Source organism: Nuphar pumila, chromosome 15 (assembly GCF_984573655.1).
Source record: "Nuphar pumila chromosome 15, dmNupPumi1.hap1.1, whole genome shotgun sequence".
NCBI classification, from domain to species: Eukaryota; Viridiplantae; Streptophyta; class Magnoliopsida; order Nymphaeales; family Nymphaeaceae; genus Nuphar; species Nuphar pumila.
Genome location: NC_143263.1, coordinates 18,144,561 through 18,170,816, shown reverse-complemented (window position 1 = coordinate 18,170,816; position 26,256 = coordinate 18,144,561). Strand labels below are relative to the sequence as shown.

General features: G+C 35.6%; 1 protein-coding gene across 10 annotated transcripts; it reads right to left on the bottom strand.

The window, feature by feature from the left end:
* Window positions 1-196: 196 nt before the first annotated feature.
* Window positions 197-22,067, bottom strand: LOC149814675 (protein SPA1-RELATED 4-like). 10 transcript variants are annotated; one of them, XM_089989689.1, is made up of 11 exons: window positions 21,693-22,019; window positions 21,377-21,523; window positions 21,094-21,250; window positions 19,898-20,943; window positions 19,487-19,644; window positions 3,679-4,615; window positions 3,456-3,602; window positions 3,008-3,319; window positions 2,074-2,133; window positions 524-706; window positions 197-433 (listed from the first exon to the last, which is right to left on the bottom strand). In XM_089989689.1, the coding sequence occupies exons 4-11, from the start codon at window positions 20,789-20,791 to the stop codon at window positions 356-358; spliced, it is 2,769 nt and encodes a 922-aa protein (XP_089845815.1). In that variant the 5' UTR covers window positions 20,792-20,943; window positions 21,094-21,250; window positions 21,377-21,523; window positions 21,693-22,019; the 3' UTR covers window positions 197-355. The 10 variants fall into 10 exon arrangements, with proteins under 10 accessions (XP_089845815.1, XP_089845817.1, XP_089845814.1 ...); XM_089989691.1 differs by having other exon boundaries at window positions 21,377-21,397; XM_089989688.1 differs by lacking the exon at window positions 21,377-21,523 and having other exon boundaries at window positions 21,097-21,250; window positions 21,693-22,067.
* Between the last annotated feature and the right edge of the window lie 4,189 nt (window positions 22,068-26,256).

Genomic DNA, 26,256 nt, shown 5'->3' with positions numbered 1-26,256 from the left:
GGGCAGGTTCAGGTACACCCTGATTGACCAGTTGACAGCATATCTACAACATCTACCCTATTAAATCCATGCGAAGAACTGGCTCGACCCTCCACGTCTAAATCCAAAGCAGATTTTTTTATCATGCAGGCCCAAAGAAGAGAATCACCTTAATTGAAATATCACTATTCTATTAATCACGCTCACTATCAAATTGCTCACTCTTTACATATGTTAATGCAACTATGGACAATTTCTCTGTATTTTTGCTTGAGGATTAACCTCTTAAGCACCTAAACAACTTCAAATGCCTATCTTAATACACCAGATTCCGACCGCTGAAATTCGCAGGAACTTCTTAGACCTACATTTGCACCTATTTGCCGGCAAGGCAGGGTATGATCATCCACCTGCAGCTGCTCCATTTGATCAATACTCTAAAATCTGCTGGCAACTGCCCAATGCAAGAAATCACACAAAAGAAGGTTTTCACAACAATGTATAAGCAGCATACCCTCAGGGCTCTTTATGTAAAGAATCAAACCATCTCAAGAATTTTAATGTTGCCCGCGGAATTTGCAGCTACCAACGTTGAAGACTGCCCTCTCCAACATACACAAGATACGAACTGAGAAGCATCATCAACTTCCGAACCCGTTAGCGGGTCTCTCGTGCTGAATTTGTAAGATAATACTGGCATTGGGAAGGCCTTGTAGTAGATGAAAACCTGCACGGATGATAAAATTGACAGGTAATCGTAACTATAAAGATGCCAGACTAAAAGGCAGAAAGCCAAGGCATGTGTAAATGAACACATGCATGCATACTCGTACACTATCATATGAGAGAGAGAGAGAGCCATTCAGCAGAGTATGCCACCATTAATCCCTTATTTACTATGAAGTCGTTAACAGGTAAATATGCGCATAGAACAAAAACCTTTTATGCTCCAATTCACGTTGTGAGCTCACCAGCCAAAGAGATAAATTTAAATAAAAAAGTAGATCACAAGAAGGCCCAATTTGTCCTATATTTAAAAAAATCTGCACAACTTTTCATTTATTATGTTTAACCACTTGCATTTTCTTAATGTATTTCAAACACCCAACTAAAGCGTAAAAACAACCCATTTGCTTCCAGAAAAAATAACTCCCTATGCTCTTTTGCTGGGACACTTTAATCTTTTCCTTCTTTTGGCAAAACAACGGTCAACCAGGTGAATTGAAGACCAAGCATGTCCGTGAAACAAAGATGAAACCAGAAAGTTAAACGTAATAAAAGGAATGTTTGCAGCTTGTTTTAAATAAATGATATGTTGGGTCCCTGTTTGTAGTTTATGATTAGAAAACGAGGGGAAAATACCTTCCACAACCCCTTCCCGCCAAAACTCCCAACCGCACTATAAAAGTTCAGGTGCAAGCTGCTGCACCTGATCACCCTCCATCTTGGGGATAGGGTCTGTCAATTGTGGGGGCCCAAGAAATGATGGAGGGCGATCAACTGCAGCAGAACGCTAGAAGTGTGCAATCACATTGATCAGAAAAGATAAGATGATCTGCCAAATTACCGCCCATGGATAATTTGGCATCATCACAATCCATCACGGTGATCAACAGCTACCACCGGGAGCTGGGCTGTGAAGCTGACATAAGACATACCTTTATGCTGGGGCCCGCATCTTGCATGACGGAACTGGTAGATGGTGAAGATGCCAAAGTACAGATGACCGGTGATTTGGCAGATCACCTGATCCATTGTCCACCCACCTCCCCACCCAACACACAGAGGGTAACAGTGATATTTCCAGCAAACAAATCAAATGTAGCAAGTGAAACACAACAATTTGGGGAAAGAACATGAACAAAAGAAGGTTTATTCATCTCCCTGGTAGTATCCGAGAATTAGAACCTCTTAAGCTAAGATGTCATAATTTTAGCATTCAATGTGCTCTGCTCAAAGTTAATAAAAACCTAAATGGACAAAAAGAGAATCATTGTTCCCATACAATATCATAACTTACGGAAGCACATAAAATGCATGAAACAGACACATTATCAGAAAGACAGCTAGTGGACGCTCAAAGAAGGTCTATACCTCATTTGTCTCTGATCCAGTGGCAATGTATCCATCAGAAACAGATAATCCAACAAAATTCTGGAGAACAGATAAAAAGTGATTTAGCTAAAACCCAAATGAAAATACGGCAAAAAATGGAACTGCATTAGGTGTTACTTCTTACAAAGGATGAACAATGTAATAAGATATATCATCCAAATAATGAAATTATATGAAGCTTCTTACAAAAAATTGTCTTGAATCATATGTATTCATGCATCTCACCATCTTATCAAAACCTTGAGAAGAGACCTAATTCTTTGTCACACCCAAGTTCCAACCTTTCAAAATATAAATGTAGCTCTAAACATTGAGTATAAAAACATTTTACTTCAAAGTTTTCTCGTAAGATATGCTTTTTAGATCAAAATTCACAAAATAATAATTATTTGAAGGCTTTAGATATGTTTAATGCAGCTCCACACTAAGAAAAGTCTTGGGCTATGCTGCAATCTCCATTTTCTGTATTTATCTATATTTCCTGACAAGGAAATAACTAAAATTTAAAAGCCAACAGGTTACTGCTAGTGCACAAGACAGAAAATTGACTCAAGATTCCAACCCTGAACCAACAGTAGACCAAGTGGAATCAACCAATATATTTCATCAATGTAGTGAAATTTCTTAAAGTGGTGTTTTGATAGCATGGCAAATAAATATTTTTCTCAAGGTAAAACTAGAAAATGACTTTTAAAGAATTTTTTTGGACCTTTATAACTTGGTCAATCATTCAATCCCAATTCTGTTTTCAAAAGTACACCACGGATATGACCTTTTCATGGAGAAGAATTAAATAGGGAACTTCAAAACCTAAGCTTTCTAGTCTCTGTCCCTATAGAATGCCAAGTTTAGAGCATACCTATTAAAAATGAATGATACATACAAGAATTTTGCTCTAAATTGGATATCTAACCTTCATATTTTTGTGGCCCGTAAATGTCTGTGTGGGACTATCTAGCAACTTTGACGAGCTCACAGATAAATCCCAAAGCTTCATTGTGTTATCTGTTGATGCAGAAACAAGGGTCGTTGAGTCTATGAACTTGATGTGGCTCACGGTCTTGGTGTGGCTCATCAATGTGCACCATGGTACTTTCGTATTTCGAAGATCGTAGAAGTAGATCTTGTGGTCTGCTGATCCAATCGCAATTGTACGAGCAGAATCAGGAGGAAATTGAACACAGCATACATTAGCCTTAGTTCTAATAGTACAAATGCTTCCACCCTGCAGCAACCCCCCCATGTAAGAGAAATAACTAATTATACATCTATGATGACAATGATACTGTAATAGTAAATTACATGATTGCAGTATGTTTAGTTTCAAAGCTGATATCCACCAAGGGTAAGAATAGAATTGCCTGATTGATATTCCATAGCTTAACAGCACCATCATCACTTCCACTAGCCAACCGTGTTGGATCTGCTTGTGAAAAGTCAACGGACCAAACAAGTCTCTCATGCTCCCTTAAGTCCATAAAAGCCTGGCCCCTCGTAACATCCCATACCTAAATCAGGATAAAAAAGAAATTACTTGATACACAAGGAAACCATTTAATTAAAGTGAAGAAAAACAAAGCACACCTGCACAACTCCTTCAAAGTCACTTGAAGCTATTTGATTTTTTATGTAACTATTCCAGCAAATGCTGCTAAGATTGGATCTAGTAGCCATTTCAATCACAGGGTACTGCATGTCAAGATTCCCATCAAGTATCATATTACAGTCAAAGACTTTAATTTTCCTATTTACACCAGCTGTGGCAAAAAAATCTTTGTCCCGATCAAAACTCAGAGAGCAAACCAAATTGGAAGAATTTAATAAGTCCCTTTGCTTTAAGTCTGCCCGCAGTTTTAACCTACTAAATGACAGGTATTTGCACAAGCCCTCAAGAAATGGACCTATCCATCCATTTCTTCTTGCATCATTGGGGGATTCTTTGATTGCCAAGTTGTCAATGGAACTGAAACTACTTCCCTCTGTTCTCATATTTGATTCTCGACCAATGCTGCTGGGAGGTGAACTTCTGTTCTGTACTTTCAGTGGTGGCTTGATCTGCTTGCACCTTGTAGAAAAATAAGCTGTTTCTAATTTTTGGAAGTTCTTCATAACTCTGGAACTCTTAATCACAATATTGCTTGGACCTACATCGGATTTAAACTCATCTTCACTAGGTTTAGAACGCTTATGAGAGCACAATCTCATTGAATCTTGATTGTCACTGGAAAATTGCACATGGTCTAGCTTTTCCAACACCAAATTTTGGTTATTGTCCGATTCCATGAAGGAAGTTCCATTTTTCTTCAGGTCAGATTGCTGACTTAGAACTTCCTCAATATCAGAGGATAAGCAATGGACGATCTCATGCAATCTATCTGCAGCTTCTTGCTTTCTCTGGTGCATCTGCAAAAGAAACTCCAGTAGTATTTCCTGTTCCTCTGTTTCTTCTTTAATCTTTATTGCGGCTTCTCGCTCCATATTATCTGTGGTTTCATCAAGGAACTCATTCTGCAGCACCTCACTACAAATATCACGTGCCCAAAAAGCAATTGCAAGTCAAATCTCCCAATTTCTCATGTCATGGAAGTATATGTTAAGATATGCATAAATATAGTTGTACACACACACACACACACACACACACACACACACACACATATATATATATATATATATATATATATATATATATATATATATATATATATATATGCCTTATTCATTGTAATAAGCAAATACCCATTAGGGGTAATTTTTGTCTTTTCAGTCATGTAATAGCCTTTTTATTTTATTTTTATAGAATAGGTTTTTGATTAAATGTTGAGGTTATTTACGTGACAAGCCCATAGAGTCGTTGGGATCTCCCCATCGGCTCTATTTCTAGTCGTTGGGGAGTGTCCCAATGGCCCTCAAGTCTCTTTGTTGTGTATAAATAGGGGATTCTCCCTCATGTAAACCTAATTCTTTCTCAAGCATTTTAGCAAATACAATTCTTATATTTTTTATAGTACTCTTGCCACATAAGTGGCCTATATGTATGTGATTATGTGATTTACCCATAAGTGGTCCTTTGGGATTTTGAATATTGTGTTCCTGTAAGCCCCATAAGAGGCAATTTCTTGTTCTTGTTTCGTTACATGGTATCAGATCCATCGATTGAAGATCCTGTTCGTGTCGACGTGAGAGCGTGGATCGTATGATCGTAAGCTCGTGGTGTCCAAAGAGTGCTCTACTTTCATTCTACCTCCCTTCTTTCCTCTTTTTATTTCTGTTTCTCTATACTCTTTATTTGTAAAAATGGAAGATGAAAGAGAAGTTATCTTCATTACCGTGAGACTTAACGATACAAACTATGTGATGTGTGCATCCATATTTGGTGAAGAATGAGTGCTATGTAAGAATTGTGGGTGTTAGCATAGTCTGAACTCCATGGATCTGTAAATGATTATGACTTATCCACATCAAGAAATACCTCGTTCTTTTTTATTAATTGATGCTTGAGTTGGTTGTTAAGGAGGGGTTGAGAGTCGGTACATACAAACCTTGCAGTTCTGGAAGGAGCTCAAATGATCATGGAAGGAGTGACTATGAATACAAGAAGACTCACAAATTAATGTCATTTTTGTTATAAGTCGGGTCACATCAAGCCTTTTTGCCTAAAAAGGATAGAATATCGAAGAGATGAAAACAAGGTGGCTTCCGTGAGACCATCTTTTAAAAGAAATGGTGTAGATGAAAACTCCAAAAGCGTGGGCTCATTGTCTTTCTCACAACTCACGGAGGCACTACAACCAATGTTTAAGAATCAAGCTTCTTCTTTCTCCAGCGCAGCCGTATCCACATTTATTGATCCCAGTAAGACTTATTGGATTCTTGATTCTGACGCTTTCGCATGACTCCAAATGAGTTTGCACTTTCTGAATGTCTATCAACCCAAACGATTCTTATGTTTCACCATCGATGGAACTTATTTAAAAATCAAAAGTTTTGAAACTTTGCAAAAACATCAAACCTTTCATGTACCTAATGTTATAATAGTACCAAAATTAAATTTAAATCTACTGTCTGTTTTTCAAATTTCAGATCATGGGTGTAAATCTTTTTCTTGTCTAATGATTGTTTAATCCAATCCAATCCGAGAACCATAGAAGAAGAGATCTCTATGTTATGGACAATCTTGAATTATCAATATATATTTTTTGTAATTTTTTGAAAAAAAAAATATGAGAAATTGCCACAAAAGACTAGAATATCCTAATGTGTCAAAATTGCATTTGTTTCTATTTCTCGCAAATTATAAAGAAAAAGATTTAGTTTGTAAATATTGCATTCTTGGTAAAATAAAATCTTTACCTTTTAGACCTAGTCATTTCATATCTAAAAAATCATTTGAGTTAATGCATTCAGATGTATTAGGACCGGCTTCAGTTGTATCTAAAGGAGGAGTATCATGTTATGTTATTTTTGCGAATGATTTTAGTAGACACTCTTCGATATATTTTCTTAAGCACAAATCCAAAATATTTGATTGTTTTCAAAATTTTCATCATTATACAAAAACTCAATTTAAAGTCAACATTAAAAATTTTATATCCGATTCAGGAAAAAAAATTTATCAAGACTTCAAAAATTATCTTGATTTACATAAATTATTCATCAAAAATCTTGTCCTTATACTCTCAACGAAATGGACTAGTTAAAGAAAGCCTAGACATATTGTTAAAACAACTAAAACACTTCTTATATCAATAAATGTTCCTAAAATTTTTTGGGCAAAAACTACTCTTAGAGAGGTTTATTTGACAAATAGAATACCTTCAAAAACTATTGAAAACCTTTCTCCTGTTGAAAAATTATTTAAAACTTCTCCCGATTATAAAAGATTGAGTTTTTTTTATATGTTTTGTACTTACCAACAAAAATGACAAACTTCCTACTAAAGCTTTTCCTTGAATTTTCTTAGGATATGCAGAAAATAAAAAAGGATATAGATGTTATGAAATTAAAAAGGACAAGCTATATGTTTTAAGAAATGTCACTTTTCTTGAAAACGAAAATGGATTTGATAAAGATAAAATCCAAAAGAATTATGATTATTCTTTTCTTTTTTATCTTGCTAATGAGCATGATAAAGTTGTTAATTATGATAATAATGGCATTCATGATGTGCATAGCAGTCACAATGAGGACACTCATGATGCATATAAGAATGGGAATAAATGTCTCGATGATATAGACCAATCTCATAATAAAGTTCAAACTTATAATCGACATACCGAAGATCCTTCATGTGCTCTAAAAAGATATTCTCAAAATCAAGATATATATTCCTCCAGTATTAGAAAATCCATAAAGATTTTCAAAGTTCCTAATAGATTTGTATCATATGATTACTTTGAACCCAAATATAGAGCAAGACTAATGGCCATCTGTAATGAAATATGTGAAAATACAAAATAAAAGTCTCTAAGGACTTACATGATGAAAAAACACAAAGTGCACATGCACATATACAAGTCCAAGAGAAGGATAATCCAAAATCACAAGGCACTACACAAGCACTAAATGCGTACAAGACATAAAGGAATTAAAAGAACACAAGAATATAAAAAATATACATTTTATTGATCATGAATGCTAAAGAAAAGTACGAGGAAACGAAAGAAGATAAAAACCCCTATTTATACACATACAAGACAGAGGGAGACCTCAATAGAGTTGTGAGATTGTTCCAACAACTATAAATATAGTTGTTGTTCCAACAGCTCTATTGATTGACTAGTCAACTCTACGTTACTAGTCAAAAAAGAACCCAACAACTCTATTTGGTATTTGACCAAATAATCCCTATAAAAACAAAAAAGGACCAAAAAAATAATATAACAAAAGTACTAATGTGCTCCTAACGGGCACATCCTATTGTGAGGACTGAAATGACCAAAATACCCTTAATGGTATTTACCTATTACAATAACAACAACTACGCCTTCATCCCAAAACAATTGGAGTCGGCGATATGAACCAACAAAGAAAATCATTATGGGTCTTCCACATGAATCCTTCTCCTCCATTCATTTCTATCCAATGCCATGTCCTCGGTGAGGTTCAAAGCATTCATATCCTTTCTTATCACCTCCATCCATGTCTTCCTAGGCCTACCCCGACCTCTTTTAACTAATATATTTTCCCATTTCTCCATCCTTCGTCGAATATGTCCAAACCACCGTAAATGATTCTCTCTCATCTTATTTTCAATGGGTGCAACACCTACCTTCTTACGTATCTCCTCGTTCTGAATCTTATCTTTTATTGTATTTCCACACATCCATCTCAGCATACGCATCTCAGCTACACTCATTTTTTGAATATGATGTCTCTTGGCAGCCCAACATTCCGTACTATATAGTAAAGCGGGCCTAATAGTCGTCCTATAAAACTTTCCCTTCAACCGCAATGGCATTCTACGATCGAACAACACTCCAGTTGCACTCTTCCATTTCATCCACCCAACCTTTATCCTATAATTTACATCTCCATCAATTTCTCCATACTTTTGAATGATAGATCCCAAATATTTGAAAGAATCATCCACCGGTATTTCGTGCTCACCAAGCTTCACTACACTCCCATCACTACTTCGTTGCTTACTAAATCGACATTCCATGTATTCTGTCTTACTCTTACTCAACTTAAAACCTCTTGCTTCCAATGTTTGTCTCCATAATTCTAACTTAGCATTAACCCCAGCTCTAGACTCATCAATCAAAACAATATCATCAGCAAACAACATACACCACGGCACATTTTCTTGAATTGATCTCGTAAGCTCATCCATCACTATAGCAAATAGGAAAGGGCTTAAAACAGATCATTGATGTAACCCAACCGTTATAGGAAAATTGGTTGTCACCCCTCCACAAGTGCGGACATTGGTTACTACTTCATACATATCTTTAATTATACAAATGTACTTGAGAGAAACACCTTTCTTCATCATTGTCCACCAGAGAACGTCCCTAGGTACTCTATCGTAAGCCTTCTCCAAATCAATAAAAACCATATGCAAATCTTTGTTCCTCTCTCTATTTCTCTCGATAAGTTGTCTAAGAAGATGTATAGCTTTCATAGTTGATCTTCAAGGCATAAAACCAAACTGATTCTCCGATATCATGACAATCTTCCTCAACCTAGACTCAATCACCCTCTCCCAAAGTTTCATAGTATGACTCATGAGTTTTATACCACGATAGTTTGTACAATCTTGTATATCACCCTTATTCTTATATAGAGGCACCAAAGTACTCTTCCTCCACTCATTAGGCATCTTATTTGTCCGCCAAATCTTGTTAAAAAGATTTGTCAACCATTCTAAACCTTTCTCTCCCAAGCATTTCCAAGCTTCGATAGGTATACCATCTGGGCCAACTGCCCTTCTTGATTTCATTTTCTTCAAAGCCTCTTCAAATTCTTTCTTTTGAATCTTGCGCATGAAGTCACAATTCATCTCATGAAAAGGAATTGAAAAATCTCCAAGATCCTGAGCATGACTTTCATTAAATAGCTTATCAAAATAATTTTTCCATCTCTCTTTAATCTCCTCATCTTTGACTAAAACCCTATGGGTTTCATCTTTGATACATCTAACCATACCCAGATCCCTCGATTTCCTATCTCTCATCTTTGCAAGCCTATAAATATCCTTCCCACCCTCTTTGGCTCTTTGGTATCCAACTTGTCATAAACCTCCTTATATACCTTATCCCTCGCGTTCCGAACTATTTTTTTAGCTTCCTTCTTTGCTATCATATACTTCTCCAAATTTTCATTATCACGATTTTTACTTAGATTTCTATAACACTCTCTTTTAACCTTAATAGCTAATTTGACATCCTCGTTCCACCACGATGCATCCTTACCTAGCGGTGCACCGCCTTTAGACTCACCCAATACCTCCTTAGCCACCTTTCTCATGCCACCCGCTATCTTATTCCACATAGATTCTGAATCCTCCTCAAGACACCAATCAACTTCCTTAACTACCCACTCTACAAACATTCCTTGTTTAGCTTCTTTCAGTACCCACCACTTAATTCTAGGATCTATCATATGTCTATCTCTTTTGCGGTATTGTCTAATTTTAAGATCTAAAATTAAGACTCTATGTTGTGTAGCTACACTATCTCCCGGTATAACCTTACAATCGATGCAACAACCCCTATCTCTCTTTCTAAGTAGGAAAAAATCTATCGTATTAACCCCACTTTTAAATGTTACTAGGTGAGACTCCCTCTTCCTAAACCAAGTGTTTGCTAAGATCATATCATAAGACAAACCAAAATCTAAAATCCTTTCTCCTATACCATAGCCCCCATGGATACTCTCAAATCCATCCCTACTAATGCCTACATGCCCATTAAGGTCACCGCCGATGAAAAGCCTTTCTCCATAAGATATCCCTTGTACTACTCCATCTAAATCTTCCCAAAATTGATGCTTAATGGAATCATCTAAACCTACTTGAGGTGCATAAACACTAATAATATTAATAATATTCGTACCTAATACTAATTTAATAAGTAAAATCCTATCACCCTTCCTACGGACCTCAACTACATTATCTATAAACTCACGACTCATAACAATCCCTACTCCATTCCTATTCCTATTCCTATTTATTCTTGTATACCAAATCTTATATCCCCAAGGTTCTGTCACTTTTGCTTTCTCACCTACCCATTTGGTCTCTTGTAGACATAAAATATCAATTTTTCTCCTACACATAACATCTACTAACTCTACCAACTTACCAGTTAAAGATCCTATGTTCCAAGTGGCTAACCTAATTTTATGGTCTTGGACTAACTTCTTTACCCCCACCCGTCCAACAAAGTGAGGGAACTCTTTGCCTATTTGACACCACACCCGGGCGCCGGTGTGACGCGTCGCTTCCGAGCGACGACCTAGCAACCCTTGCCCATTTATCACTGCCTCCGGGCCTATAGAGTACAACGCGTCGCTCAGTAGGGAACGCCCCAACGAAATTCTCATATTGGTTCATATTCATAGGGTATGACTAAGTTTTTATGTTGGCTGTCACAGGCCTACCGCAACCCTCCTCCTTTATCCGGGCTTGGGACCGGCAGTGTATAACTAAACAGTTATACAAAGGCGGAGTTTATTTACCTATTACATCATTATAAATAATATATATATATATGCATGAAAATACATATATATAAGAATATTAATGTACAACTTAACACTCATCCTCAAACTTACGGTGTGATATACCAAAAATTTGAAAATACAAAAAGAATCAATAGGAAGAATCAAAGTCTTCAAGTGTCTTCATTGGAAGTCTCCATCTTTATGTTGCCTTAGAGAATTTTGTAAATAGAAGTCTTTGAATGTCTTTATTGGTGATCGTCCCTAAATGCCTTCATCAGTTATATTCATCTTCATGATATGATGCATCAAAGATATTCATTTCTCAATCTATCGCATCTTTAAAAACCTGCAAAGAAAAAAAAAAAAAAGGTTCCAACTACATAAAGGAAAATATCCTAACCCAATAGTTAAAAAGTTTTTAAAACAAATATATTTTTGAGCAAGAGAAACATTAAATAATCATTAAGAAAGATAAGAGGAGCATACCTCAAGGATAAATTTTTATAAATTCAATTCATAAACACAAAATCAACATTTTTTTAAGAAAAACATAAATATTGATTGTAAGAGAATTTGATCACTAAAGGACATAAATCATAAAGAAGAGATAAACAATTATGCATAAGTAATATCCCGAGGATTTTTAGAAAAGCATTTCAAATGAAATAACAAATCATCACTGACAACATGCACATAAAATATAACAATTCAAAAGAGCCCTCAAGAAAATAGGAGATAATTAAATTCATGTGTACAACAACGTGAACAAGATAATTAATATGAAACACGTATTATCCAACATGCAATTAAAGCATATTTAATGCACATAACAATGAACGAGAGCAATCTCACAAATCACAACTCATTAGGATTCATTCACACAACCTAGAATGGGCTTAAGCACAAAGGACCAAACATCAATCTTAATATATATATAATGAAATGCACGTAAAATGCATAAAATTTTATCAATAAACAATTTTTTCATACAAGTAGAAAAAGTTTAGAAATTTTATGTGAGAGATTTTAAAAATCCTACACAACAAAAGGAATGACATTTGCAAATCTCAACAATAGTTCGACCACCACAAGCAATCATCTCGCTAGACCTCCAAACCTCAAAAATCAAGTTTATCAGCTACTAGAACAAGAGCATAATCACAATGCCACTAATGGGCTAAAAAACATACAAAAAGTGTGAATAACCAACAACTTTTGCATACATAAAATGACACTTACACAAGTGTATCAGCTACTAGTACAAGAGCATAATCACAATGTCACTAAGGGGCTAAAAAACACACAAAAAGTAAATAACCAACAATATCTCTTGTCTACATAAAATGACACTTAAACAAGTGTAGCAGCTACTAGAACAAGAGCATAATCACAATGCCACATATAGGCAAAACAAACACACAAAAGTATGAATAACCAATTGGTGTACATACACATTTGAAAACACAAGAGGTAAGAGATCTTATAATGAAAACAAACTAATGCCATCTAGAAGAATAAAAATAACGATTTTAACAATCATTCAAAACTATATGGTTTCAAAAACATAACTACCATCGTAGGAAAACCAATATATCAAGCATCCAATACTATAACAATGGCCACACTGTAACGACCCCAACTCATACTCCATAAAAATGCAGAATTTTTTTTTTCAAAGAACCATTGCGAAAATCTTCTCAGAGACCCAGGGCCTTTACAGTTTCACTCCCAATTGGATAATCATACACACCACAAGGAAATCTTACATTTATCACCTCAAACCAAAACAACTCATTATTTATTTATTTGAAAGAGTGTTTAAACAATACTTGCAAAAAAATATATTAGAGTTATTTAAATGACATAAAAGTAAATAAGAAAAAACTGAGTCATGATGTCCTTCTGTGAACTGTCTAGCAAAAGTGTGACACTCGTAGCTCTCCCAGAAGCTAGTCGCTTCACTGATCCTCAGCGGCTGCGAAAACCACAAAAACAAGGGTATCAGAAATCTGAGGAATTCTGCATATGAATCCCTCTAATAAAATAAATGAGCATAAAGAATACATATAAGAGTTCATGCACTAACTTGGAGGTATGCATTTATCACAAATTCATAATTCAATTAAGCATTCATGCAATAGAAAACAACTGTTAAATAAGAAGAATCACAAATTTAGCAATATACCCATTTAACATGCTTTAGGGAACAATATTTATGCATCCATCAACATTTAGCAGTTAACAGAACAGGTAAATATGCACGATGTAATGCATAACAGGAAAATGCATGATTTATGTGAAATGCATGAACACTTTACTATCTTTCACTAGATTTCTCTTTTCATATGCATGACCCTATTAAATGCACATAATTTAAGTTTCATCTTTTTAATTACTGTTGCCCGCGGATACACCAAACGGGTAAAAAATTTGAGGTTAAGTAGGATTCCCAGGATAATTTAGCAGACAAGTTGTATTTTATTACTGTGTTCTAAACTTAGCCCTCGACCGAATCACCTTCAAAACATTAGACCTCCACATATAATGTCGAGACACTAAGGACCTCAACATCCAATAGTGTCTTTCTTGGTATACCAAAACAGCTATGTCGAACACACCACCCCCAGGTAAAGTGGCGGACTCACCCTAAAACCGTGACTAGGAGAAAAAACCTCAATATCGGGTTCAGGGGTAAACATTAGTGCACACAGAGTTTTTGTATTATCGTGGTCCCCCAAAATCGAATATCTAAGATTCTAATTAAAACTCTTTCTCACGTTATGATTGGCTCTCCTCGACCTTATCGATGAGAGACCTGGGCCAAGCCCGAACTCAAAGACATCAGTCTAAAAATTGAGCCTCAAACAATTTTTCTTCCAGACTTAGCCAATTTTTTCGAAAATCTGATAAAATGACTAAGTACCAAAATACGCGATATTACACACAAACAAATAAGTAGTAAAAAACACTCATAGAAATCGAGGTCAATCACCAGACAGTTAGATACATACATATATTGACAAGATGACATGAGATGCACATACAACTCACCCCAAAAACTAACTCAGATTTTCAACAACAATGAGTTCAAAGATCGATCAACCATCAATCAAACCCAAGGCAAATAACATGTCACTCATAACCCTTGGAAATCTAGACTGATAAAATGACATGAGGTGCACACATAACTCACCTCAACGGCTAACCCTAACTCCACAACATCGAGGTGCACAAGAAACAAATAAGTGATACAAAACACTCACAGAACCAGAGGTCAATAAACGGTCAATCAGAACCAAATCATTTGACAATCTATACTAACAAGAAGACAAAAGTGCACACATACAAATAATAATGGATATATCGAAAGAAGAGTAATGAACTTCCAAAGCCAAATAATAAAAACCTTGAAAGACACATTCCAAAGAACAAGAACTGATAAGACAAAAATTTTCAAGTCAAGGAAATCCTCAAATAATGTAATTATAAAGCCTTCAGTCACGAACTGAAATGTTCACCAATGTTAAGTGGATAAACAAAAAAAATGTTCTCTAAGGAACATTCTCATAAAAGCCACAAAGGGCTACACACGAAGCCTCACAATATAAAAAATGATATTTTATAGAAACATAACACTTAAAACTCATGTAAAGTATCATGATGCAAATAAGTTTTTAATAAAAACATGAAATCATACGACAAGATAAAATGTCCACCAATGAGAGTCTTCAATTACAAAGAAGCATGTTCATCAATAATGGACAATTACTAAAGTGAACCATGAGGGAAACACTTATAACACCCACAAAGGGCAAACACAAAGAAGGTTCTCATAATTCTCAAATTAATATTTTATTAAAACTAAGTATGCAAAAAAGCATAATATTTAAATCGCATGCAAAACATGTAAGATAATATTCATTAAAGAGCCATGAGAATAATAAAATAACACAATCACAAGGAACACAAAAGGGCCAACAAGAAAAACACCCAATAACATAATATAATTTTTTTAAAACGAACATATTTAAAAGGCATTTATAAACGTGAATGGTTCTCGTAAGAAATCATGCTCAATACCTTATGCACGAATAGATAATCTCATTCATCATGTAAGACAATCACAAGTGAATAAGGATCATATAAAAATTATTTATTCAAAATTCAAAAATAGCAAGGTATCCATGATCGCTAAGATCCTAACCACATATAATTTTTAATACTTTATAAAATATTTTATGTTTCACATAAAAATATATCAAAGAGAAAAGAAAAAAGAAAATTTCAAACATAAGTAAAGAAAAATCTCATAAAATCATACTTGTGAATGACACACAAAACCATTTTAAAATAAATATTTCAAATTATTTTCAAAATATTTGGCAATTTTTCAAAACAAACCAAAACAAAGTACGAATATGATTTGACATTTGTCTCCATGAAATGTTCGAATAAAGTATCTAAATTTCAACAATACTAGATCATATACATACATTTTAAATAAAGCGAGTTCAAAAAAAAATCCAAGATTCAAACTAGATATCATAGAAACATACACATACATCATTTCACAAGATCAAACAAATATTATAAACCTTATAAAACATTTAATAAAAATAAAACCATCAATGATTTGAAAAGCATTTAGAGATTTTAGTTTTTAACAAAATTAACAAATAACTTTTCAAAGAGAAGAAAAAATGAGTGTTTTCTCCTGCATAATGCATGAGATAGATAACTCAAATAACACTAAAGGTTTAATATACATACATTTTAAATAAAGCGAGTTTAAAAAAATCCAAGATTCAAACTAGATCTCATAGAAACATACACATACAACATTTCACAAGATCAAACAAATATTATAAACCTTATAAAACATTTAATAAAAATAAAAACAACAATAATTTGAAAAGCATTTAGACATTTTAGTTTTTAACAAAATTAACAAATAACTTTTCAAAGAGAAGAAAAAATGAGTGTTTTTTCATGCATAATGCATGAGATAGATAACTCAAATAATATTAAAGGTTTAATATACATACCAGGTCAAGATTTTACTTGAATCCAAACCACACAATGATCACAAATCCTTCACAAAACACGAACTCGAACCAAAGAATCCCAAGACCCAAAAAAAAAGCAAAAATACCAAAAAGATTTCTTGGCTCTGATACAATGTAATGAAATATGCGAAAATACAAAACAAAGGCCTCCAAGGGCTTACAATATACACAAAGTGAACATGCACATACAAAAATCCAACTAAGGGACAATCCAAGAGCACTAAGGCACTACACAAGCAATAAGGGATTACAAGACATAAAGAAATTAAAAGAACACAAGAATATAAAAAATATACATTTTATTGAGCATGAATACTCAAGAGAAGCATTAGGAAATGAAAGGGAATAAAAGCCCCTATTTATACACATATAAGAGAGAGAGAGAGATCTCAATAGAGATGTTGGATTATTCCAACAGCTATAAATATAGTTGTTGTATTGTTCAATAGCTCTATTGACTAGTCAACTCTAAGTGACTAGTAAAAAAAAATCCAACAACTTTATTTGTATTTGACCAAATAGTCCCTATACAAACAGAAAAGGACAAAAGAAAAGAATCAAGGGCACAACCTATTATAAGGACTAAAATGACAAAAATACCCCTAATGGGTATTTAGCAATTACATCATTATAAATAATATATATATATGAACCAAAAATATATACATGTATGAAACTAGATATATATATATATATACATGTTCAACTTAACACCATCCGTTTACGTAGAAAAGAGACTATGTAAAAAGGGTTTTGTCAAAAACGTTTTATATAAATTCCAAGAAAAACATTAATTTGATAAAAATCTTACAATTTACATATTTTGGATTGAAATAAAAGATTTTTAATTATTTTTCTACTCATTATTTTTAATGATCGGTTTGTTGGGTTGTATTCTTGACAGGTACACGCAGCCACAGTAAAAATATGGTGATTTTGTATACGATCTATTATTTCTGACAGATTTTGTAAAAACAAGTTATCAGGAATCCGAATTTCCCTGACAACTATTATAATAGGAAAATACACCATCCACTTATATGTATAACACATATATATTATATGTGTTTTATTCATTGGAATAGGCAAATAGACATATCAAGGGTATTTTCATCTTTCACAGTCATGTAATAGGTTGTGCCCACAAGAGTCCTTTTTATTTTATTTTTATAGAATAGGTTTTTGATTAAATGTTGAGGGCATTTATGTAACAAACCCATAGAGTCGTTGGGGACCTCCCCAACGGCTCTATTTCTAGCTGTTGGGGAGTGTCCCAATGGCCCTCAAGGCTCTTTGTTGTGTATAAATAGGGGATTCCCCCTCATGTAAACCTAATGTTTTCTCAAGCATTTTAGCAATACAATTCTTATATTTTTTATTAAGCTCTTAGCCCATAAGTGGCCTATGTGTATGTGTTTATGTGATTGACCCATAAGTGCCCTATGTGTATGTGTTTATGTGATTGACCCATAAGTGGTCCTTTGTGCTTTTGAATATTGTGTTCTTGTAAGCCCATAAGAGGCACTTTCTTCTTCTTGTTCTTGTTTCATTACAGCATAGAACACCACAGGAATGGAAATTAAACAAGTTTTTTGCTTTCAAAATATCAAAGTTGCAGACATACTATATCTTGTTAAAAATGAAAATCAGAGCAACAATTTTGGTATCTTCTAATTAACAGTCCACCTAAACTTTCTAATTTATACAGCATAAGGCCACTAACCAACTTTGAACATCCCTCTTGGTGCAAACATGCTTAAAAACATGAGGGTTTAAACATTTCCTAAAATATAAGGCTGTCATCTGACTGGCAAACCAAGAACAAGGATGATCAGTGGACAAGAAATTCAATGGTGAAATCATTGTAATGCACATAATACATAATCGTAATCTAGAACATTTTAAGGCACTCAAAGGTCCTTATTCATCAAAGGCCAAAACTCTGACAATCCAAAAGATCCTATAAAATGGTTAGGATGGATTAGGTCTCACATAAACTAATAATGCCAAATAAAGTTTTTTTTATTCTCCAAAAAATTAAAAAAACAGAAGAAAAAGGAAAGCCACTCTTTTTTCCACTGCTTCTAGCATCTTGGAATTTAATGGCATAGTTGTCAAAATTTTCCAAGTAACAAGGTAAGCTGCCTCCATCCTTTACATTCTTCCTATCTACAAAAACACCTACAAAGCTTAAAAAATTAGAATACTGCATAATGGAAGAGAGAGAGAGAGAGTATATATATATAGAGAGAGAGAGCATCATCCAACACTCTTTTGGGAGAAAACTGTTGCCAGAATCAGAATGGTGCCATCGAACAAGAGATATTGAGTGGCCAAAACCTATGTCACATGGATATGGCTGCTGATACAGGCATACAGGCATTATTATGAAGTCTTCAATAATGATTAGTATAATAGGAGACATGGTACAGGGAACAAAATGGAGCATCCGTGTGACATAAGTCGGAACTGAGCAGAAATCAAAGAAACCACCTGTATTGTGGGCAGCATCCAAAAGGGCAGATATTGGTTGAGAAGAAACCACCCGTCCACAACACCACCAAGTTTTTCCTGGCCCACTGTTCTATTTTTGAAATCCTAGAAACAACTCTAAAGATTTATTTGCACTGATCAGGTAATACAGGCCAAGACCACTACTGTGTGCAGGTAAAGTCATTCGCCACAACATAATATTCTGATTCATGACAATGTTGAAAATGTCCACTTTTAGGATACAATCATTATGAGTGTGGGATATTAATATGATCTTCCTCATTCCATCTTGTGACATAAGCTAGAAAAACACTTTATTTACCAATATTAAGATAAGTCTAGTGGGAAAATAAAATAGCAAGATCCTCATGCAATGACATGGTCATCAGGTGGTCCACAAGAAGACAAACTTTTTCATCTTTTACCTTTTTGAAACTAAGGCCAAAGGGACATGTCTTATACATGGAAAACATTGATCAGACTCTCATTCAAAGGAAGATACATGCTAGTACCCTTGTAGGCTTTGAAATGTGTTAATATTGCATAAGATTATCAAATTCCATCATGTATCTGCGGATATACATCCTTAATTTGTCTAGAAAAAAAGAACTAGCACATTCACTTTCTTCAAGATAACATGTCATATTCAACTCAAATAGGCTCACCTCATTTTGGGTCGCATATTAGGTTGGGGGTGCAATAGCCACAAACAAAATGAGGCTTCTTTAGGCCATTTGAGCAACAGCTGAGGAGGCAAAACACGGTGGCGAAGGTTGGACATCGTTCTGAGTTTTTCCTCCTCCGAACTAAATGTGGAGAATAGCTAGTATACACAGAAAAAAAGAAGTGTGTAATTAACTTTAAACAAGAAATATCAAACAGATTTGAAGAATTTCAAATTGTTACTTTATGTAATTAACTTTAAACTCAAAATATCCAACATATATGAAGAATTTACAACTGTTAACTGGAAACCATTGAACACATCCACCAGGTATTGCACTTCAATTTTGATAACATTCTGAAAAATGAAAGTTAACCCTTTTCGAGATGGAAAGAGGAAAAAAGAATCATACCTCAAATAAAAGAATACCAAGGCGGTAAATATCTGAAGAAAATGTGCTTGGACCACCAGAATCCTCTTCCGGACTGGTGTACCAACTAATCTCCATAAAGAAAATCTGCTTCAATGGCATTTTCTTCCATCGCTCCTGCCCATCACCTTTGCTGCTTCCAAGAGGATGTGTTTCTTTGGTCTCTTCTATTGAAGACAAGGGTGTGACTTGCGCAGATGTTGACCTCAAGCAACTTGCAGTTTCTGCATCAGACCGACAGACGCCACTGTGGTCATTTCTTTCTGAAACTTCAGGCGATGTGACCGTTGGAGAGATCGCCAATTTTGAATCTTCACAGGCAGACAAGCTTCTCTGCCGAGACAATCCACAAGAAACAGGAGATGAGGCGCTATGTTCACCAACCCTACAATGATCCACCAACTTCAGTGCCTCCTCGTTCGAATCAGACCCCAAACTCGAACAAGATGCAGACTTGATGAAAGAAACACGATTAAATGAAGACACGACAAAGCAGGAAGGCCTAATGTTATGAACAACAACTCCTTGTGAATGAGAAGCATTCACAATCTCTACAATCTGCCTGAATATGTGCAGACACTCCAAAAGATCAACTGATCGATTCGGGTTGTCTAACCATTGGCGCAAGCTGATATTACCGGGTTCCAAAACACCCATGTCCTCATTTCCAGAGATACACGATGACCCAAGCTGGTTATCTAGATTGCCTGTCTGAGAAGACCCCAAACCTTTTCCCTTAAACTGCATATGCAGCCTTCGGCCCGATTGTGAAGCATCTCTTGGGATGCCACCACGAACACCATGGCTACTGCTTGAAACAGCAGAAGGGTGCAATTCTAATTCTCTAGAGCCAGATTTCTCCCAAGAACTCTTCATTCAGATATCTATGCCAACATATTCTTCTTCACTACACCAAGGCTGTGAAAACCCAAAAAGAAAAGGCCATAATCTCCAATATCCATCGAAATCCATCTCCATTCGACTATAGTCACCAATCCAATGATAACCTACTTCTCCATCATCCGTTTCTGCACGCAACGTATGCAAATTACAATATGTAAACAACAAACGATCCAAAACAACTTGAAGACAATCCTATCATAGATATATGAGAACAACCCACTCGCCACTATAGCTGAAAAGAAAAAAAAAGGAAGAAAACACGAGAAGAAAAATACCACCATCTAAAATGCGAGGATGCTTGTTTTTCAAAATTTGCATTCCCTACCACAAAGAGCAGTCACTTGCTACACCCAACTCCATTTCTCCTCCACTATTAAAATGGCGAAATGAACTGCGAGACGGAGACTTCCACAAACCCACTAAGGCCGAAAACTGCCATTTTTATAAGTGACGAAGAAATTCATAAAATAAGTAGTATAACATAAGTGTGAGCAATTAAGACTACAGGCAAAGAACCACTGAAACGAACAAAATAAAAACTCCTAAAATCAAACTTACATGCATATATATGCTTCCGGACTTTGAAATATCAACAGCAGCAAGGACAAGTAATTATCAAAAATTCAAAACCAACTGCGTTATCTTCTCTAACATCAAAACAGCAAAACAGTGTACCAGACTGTAGAGCTAACAATAGAATTATTACTATAAAAAGGCAAAAACGATCATGTTAGATCTCCACCACGCCGAAACAGAAGATGATGCAGGAATTTAGAAAAGAAAAACAAGAAACACGGAAGGATAACTAAATACTGTCAAGCAAACGAAACATGCGAAGAGGAAAAGTAGTGTCAAAATGAGACATCAACACCACCTCAAGCCACATAGGTTGGATCCCGGTTCCTCAACGCCTCAAGGAGCCATTGTATGCAAAAATCAACTCCATAAGTCCTTCCAAGTTCCAACGCTAGTTCAGTGAGATCATTGATGATCTGCGAAGCTGTTCAACCCAACTTCAAACTCCCTCTTCTCCTGTTTATTGGCTTTTATTTCTTTCTTTTTTCTTTGTCACAAAATTTCTCGACCATAAAAATACAGTGGCATGCTCTATTTTCACAGAAGCACCAGCTTAGATATCAAGCCCGCCCATCATAATAGGTAATAATAAAATATGTGAATAAACAGGACCAACGTATACTATTTCACTCTACTAAACCCTGCCCTCTTCTTTGTTTACTTTTTTTATTCCGGTTTGGTTCAGAGGGCTACGTGGCACCAATGTATCCACAGAGCTAAAAGGAAAAAAATGGCAAATATGTGGACCTGATTTTCCAAATAAAGAAAAGGAAAAAAGTCCCAGTAAAAAGAAACTAATAATAATTAATTAATGGGCGTACTATATAAAAGGAATGGCAGGGCCAGTCTTGTACTACCAATTCAGAAAGACCATTATTTTATGAGGTGACAAAACAAAAACCCCATTCCAAGAAATGAATTAGCTAACTGATCATTAATGTGGAATGAGATCGACGCCATCGGGATTGCACATGCGATCCAGACCGTCGATCCCCCATCTTTTAAGAATCAAGGTTGATTTGTCACGCTAATCAGAGTACTTCTGTCTCCTTTTTTTATTGCAACCGCCGCTATGGCTACTGCTTAAACAGAGCTCACTGTTTGAGCAAGAGAAAGGTAGTAGGTACAGTCCATCAGATTTGGAAATCGAAACGTCTAGATGCAAAGTTGTCTCATTTTTTGATGGATTGTTTTAAAGAAATGCAATACTGTCTATTATTCCACAAGCAAAAAAAACCTTCGAGAGGTACTTTTATAAACCTTGAGTCATCATCCATTAAACAAATAACAACAAAACTTAAACAATAACTTACTGTTCATGAATATGTAGAAATCTATCCCCCATCCTTGGTTGCAATAGCGAAACTTAATCAACAATTTACTGTTCATCAATATCTAGAATTTTATCTTTAAGAAAAAGATTTGCAGATTATAAAGGTGGATTTTTAATTTGTTTGACCAGATTTCCACCATGAACTTAAGTTCTACTGTGCGAAACAGACCGAAGTTCCAATAAAAAAAATCATTACTTAAATAATCAGCGTTTTCCGCCCCCAAATAATTCGAAAAAACACTTTTTTTTTATGAAAGGTTCATCTCGGAACATACTGAGCCAAGACAAAGAGGGGGAAACCCTAGTTTTGGGGTTAAACCCGTTTATTCGGTAATTTCTTCCGCGTTATTTTCCTCTTAAACCAATATCTAAGCAAAACAGGATCGATCGCAAGAGATCGTCGTTATTCCGCAACATTACTTCTAGTCATCATCTCAAAAGAGAAAAAAAACGCTGATCCAAAAAAAACTTATAAAAAAAAGATAAAAAAACACAAAAAAATTGGAGTCTTTCTATTTGTTTTTCCTGATAATTTCACGATCGAAGAGAACTTGCCACCGGAGATCTCGATCCTTATCACGTTCTTAACGAATAATTCCATGGATATTAACCATTTTCTTTTTTTTTTGTTATTTATACGGAGCCGCGTTGGCTGGCTGCCGCACTCACGATCACTGTCCTATCAGCACTCCGTGGCCTTGCCCCCAAAGAATAGCCATGTTTCGGCTTGCTCAAGGGTGACGTCCATGGAATTTGAAACTAGATAGCCTGTCTAGTCGCTAAGACCCCTTTGAGGCAGTAGCAACCATTTTCTACAACTCAACTTCTCTGCTATCCAACTATAAACAAAAAAAAAAAACTCATCGCTTTCAAATCCCTAAAACCTTAAAAAAGAAACCAAAAGTCAGGAAAATCCAATTTAGTTCACATGAAACACTAAATAATCGATCAAATCGCACCTTGGTGTTCTCTCCAGCAGATGAAGAAAAGGAAATAGAGATACTGAATTATTCTAATGGGAAATCAATACTAATATGACGACTAAGGACGCCCTGAAATTTCTCTCCATTGCCGGAACGCATGAACGAATCACTATCACAAATCAAAGAACAACGAAGAGAAAGGAATTAAAATATATTAGGAAAATCTGGAACCACAGGAATCACCTGAGAGAAACAGAAAGACTTGGCTACGCGAAAGAGAGATTTTTATATTCAAACAAAATGATTAAATATATAAGGGTACAACCCACCTTTTGACTGAAATTTCTGAAACCAACATGTCAAAAATACCCACCTTTTGACTGAAAAAGATAATACAACCCACCTTTTAAATATCTAACCTATCATTATCTTTTTCTAATTAACATAAGTTAAATATTTAAAATGCCAAAAATACCCTTCTCCCCTTTTCCTTTTTATTTAACTTATATATTTGTAACGGATTTGCTTAGAGTGTCAACGGGTGACAAAAGGATGATTAGATCTTACTTAAACTTTCACTTATAAAAAATATATATATATCAAATCTGGTTTTGGATCTTATCTCACAATAGACCTATTAATTCAAGTTAAGTGAAAAAAGGGTTTTATTGATCCCAAATTTTACCAAACTCAACTTTAATCGGTTCTAGCAGAATCTGAACAAGCCTAAATGTATACGTTAACTATCTAGTCCAACTTTGTATATATGCTATCCGGTATGAAAATATGGGTCAGATCTACTTTTGTATTTGTTTTTTCAAAGTTTGGTTCTAGTTTAAAACCCATGTTCCGGCTCAAGTGTCACAGTAAATTTTTAAATCCAGTTAAAAAAATCGGACCCTAGTATGATACATATATACTCAACGATTTTCATGTGAAAAATTCAGCTATAATGATAATTTATGTCCAACACAAATACAAATAATCTTAAATATATTTATCATGAATCTGACGCAAATTAGGACAAATTACCCCAAACACAAAAGGGGTGAAGTAAGTTTATAAGATATAATAAGGGTAGGCGTTTACAAGGGCATTCATGTAGTTTTAATGAACAAGGGTAAAATAAAAATCTCGCAGCACTTTAAATCGTTCCTCAAGGTTACGTGTGATAGTGGTTTATGGGTGGGCATTGAGCCCTTATGAACCGGGTCGACCAGGCCGTTGACCGAGCCAGCCCGGTTTTTGACGGGCTCACGTTTGAAGAGATGCCCATTGACCCAATGGGCCAATGTGAAGCAGGCGGAGTCAGGCCTGACCTTGCCTGACCCAATCTTAAAATTCATAAATGGTTGACTGAAATTATGGGTTAATGAGAGAATAACAAGTTTTTATACAACTAATTATTATTTAGTATACCTGATTAAGTAAATAATAATAATTAACAAATAATAAGTTCTCATGCAATTAATTAAGTAAACAATAATACAACAACAACAACTTAGCCTTCATCCCAAAACAATTGGGGTCGGCGATATGAACCAAAAAAGAAAATCATTCTGGGTCTTCCACATGAATCCTTCTCCTCCAATCATTTATATCCAATGTCATGTCCTCGGTGAGGTTTAAAGCATTCATATCATTTCCTATCATCTCCATCCAAGTCTTCTTAGGCCTACCCCGACCTCTTTTAACTAGTATATTTTCCCATCTCTCTATCCTTCTAACTGGAGCATCATTAGGCATTCGCCGAATATGTCCAAACCACCGTAAACGATTCTCTCTCATCTTATTTTCAATGAATGCAACGCCTACCTTCTTACGTATCTCCTTATTTCGAATCTTATCTTTTATTGTATTTCCACACATCCATCTAAGCATACCCATCTCAACTAGGGATGGTAGTGGACCGGGGGAAAGCGGGGCCCCGCCCCGCCTCGCCCCGTTTGCACCGGGGATGAAGGGTATGAAACGGGGATGGAGGCGGGGACGAAGGTTAAAATCCATCCCCGTCCGGGGGTGGAGGCGGGGATGGACATGCACTTTTCCCCGCCCCGCCCCGACCACTTTTCCTCGCAATATCCCCTCCCTGCCCCGCCTCATCCCCGTTTGAACCGGGGATGGAGGACATGAAACGGGGATGAAGGCGGCGATGGAGGATAAAATCCATTCCCTGTCGAGGATGGAGGCGGGGGTGGAGGATAAAATCTTGAGGCAGGGCGGGGGTGGAGACTTTGTCCCCCGCCCTGCCCCGCCCCGCCCCATTGTCATCCCTAATCTCAACTACACTCATTTTTTGAATATGATGTCTCTTGGCAGCTCAACATTTTGTACCATATAGTAAAGCAGGCCTAATTGTCGTCCTATAAAACTTTTCCTTCAACCGCAATGGCATTCTACAATCGTACAACACCCCAGTTGCACTTTTCTATTTCATCCACCCAACCTTTATCCTATGATTTACATCTTCATCAATTTCTCCATACTTTTGAAAAATAGATCCCAAATATTTGAAACAGTCATCCACCGGTATTTCTTGCTCACCAAGATTCACTACACTCCCATCACTACTTCATAAATAATAATAGTTATCCAAATTATTATGT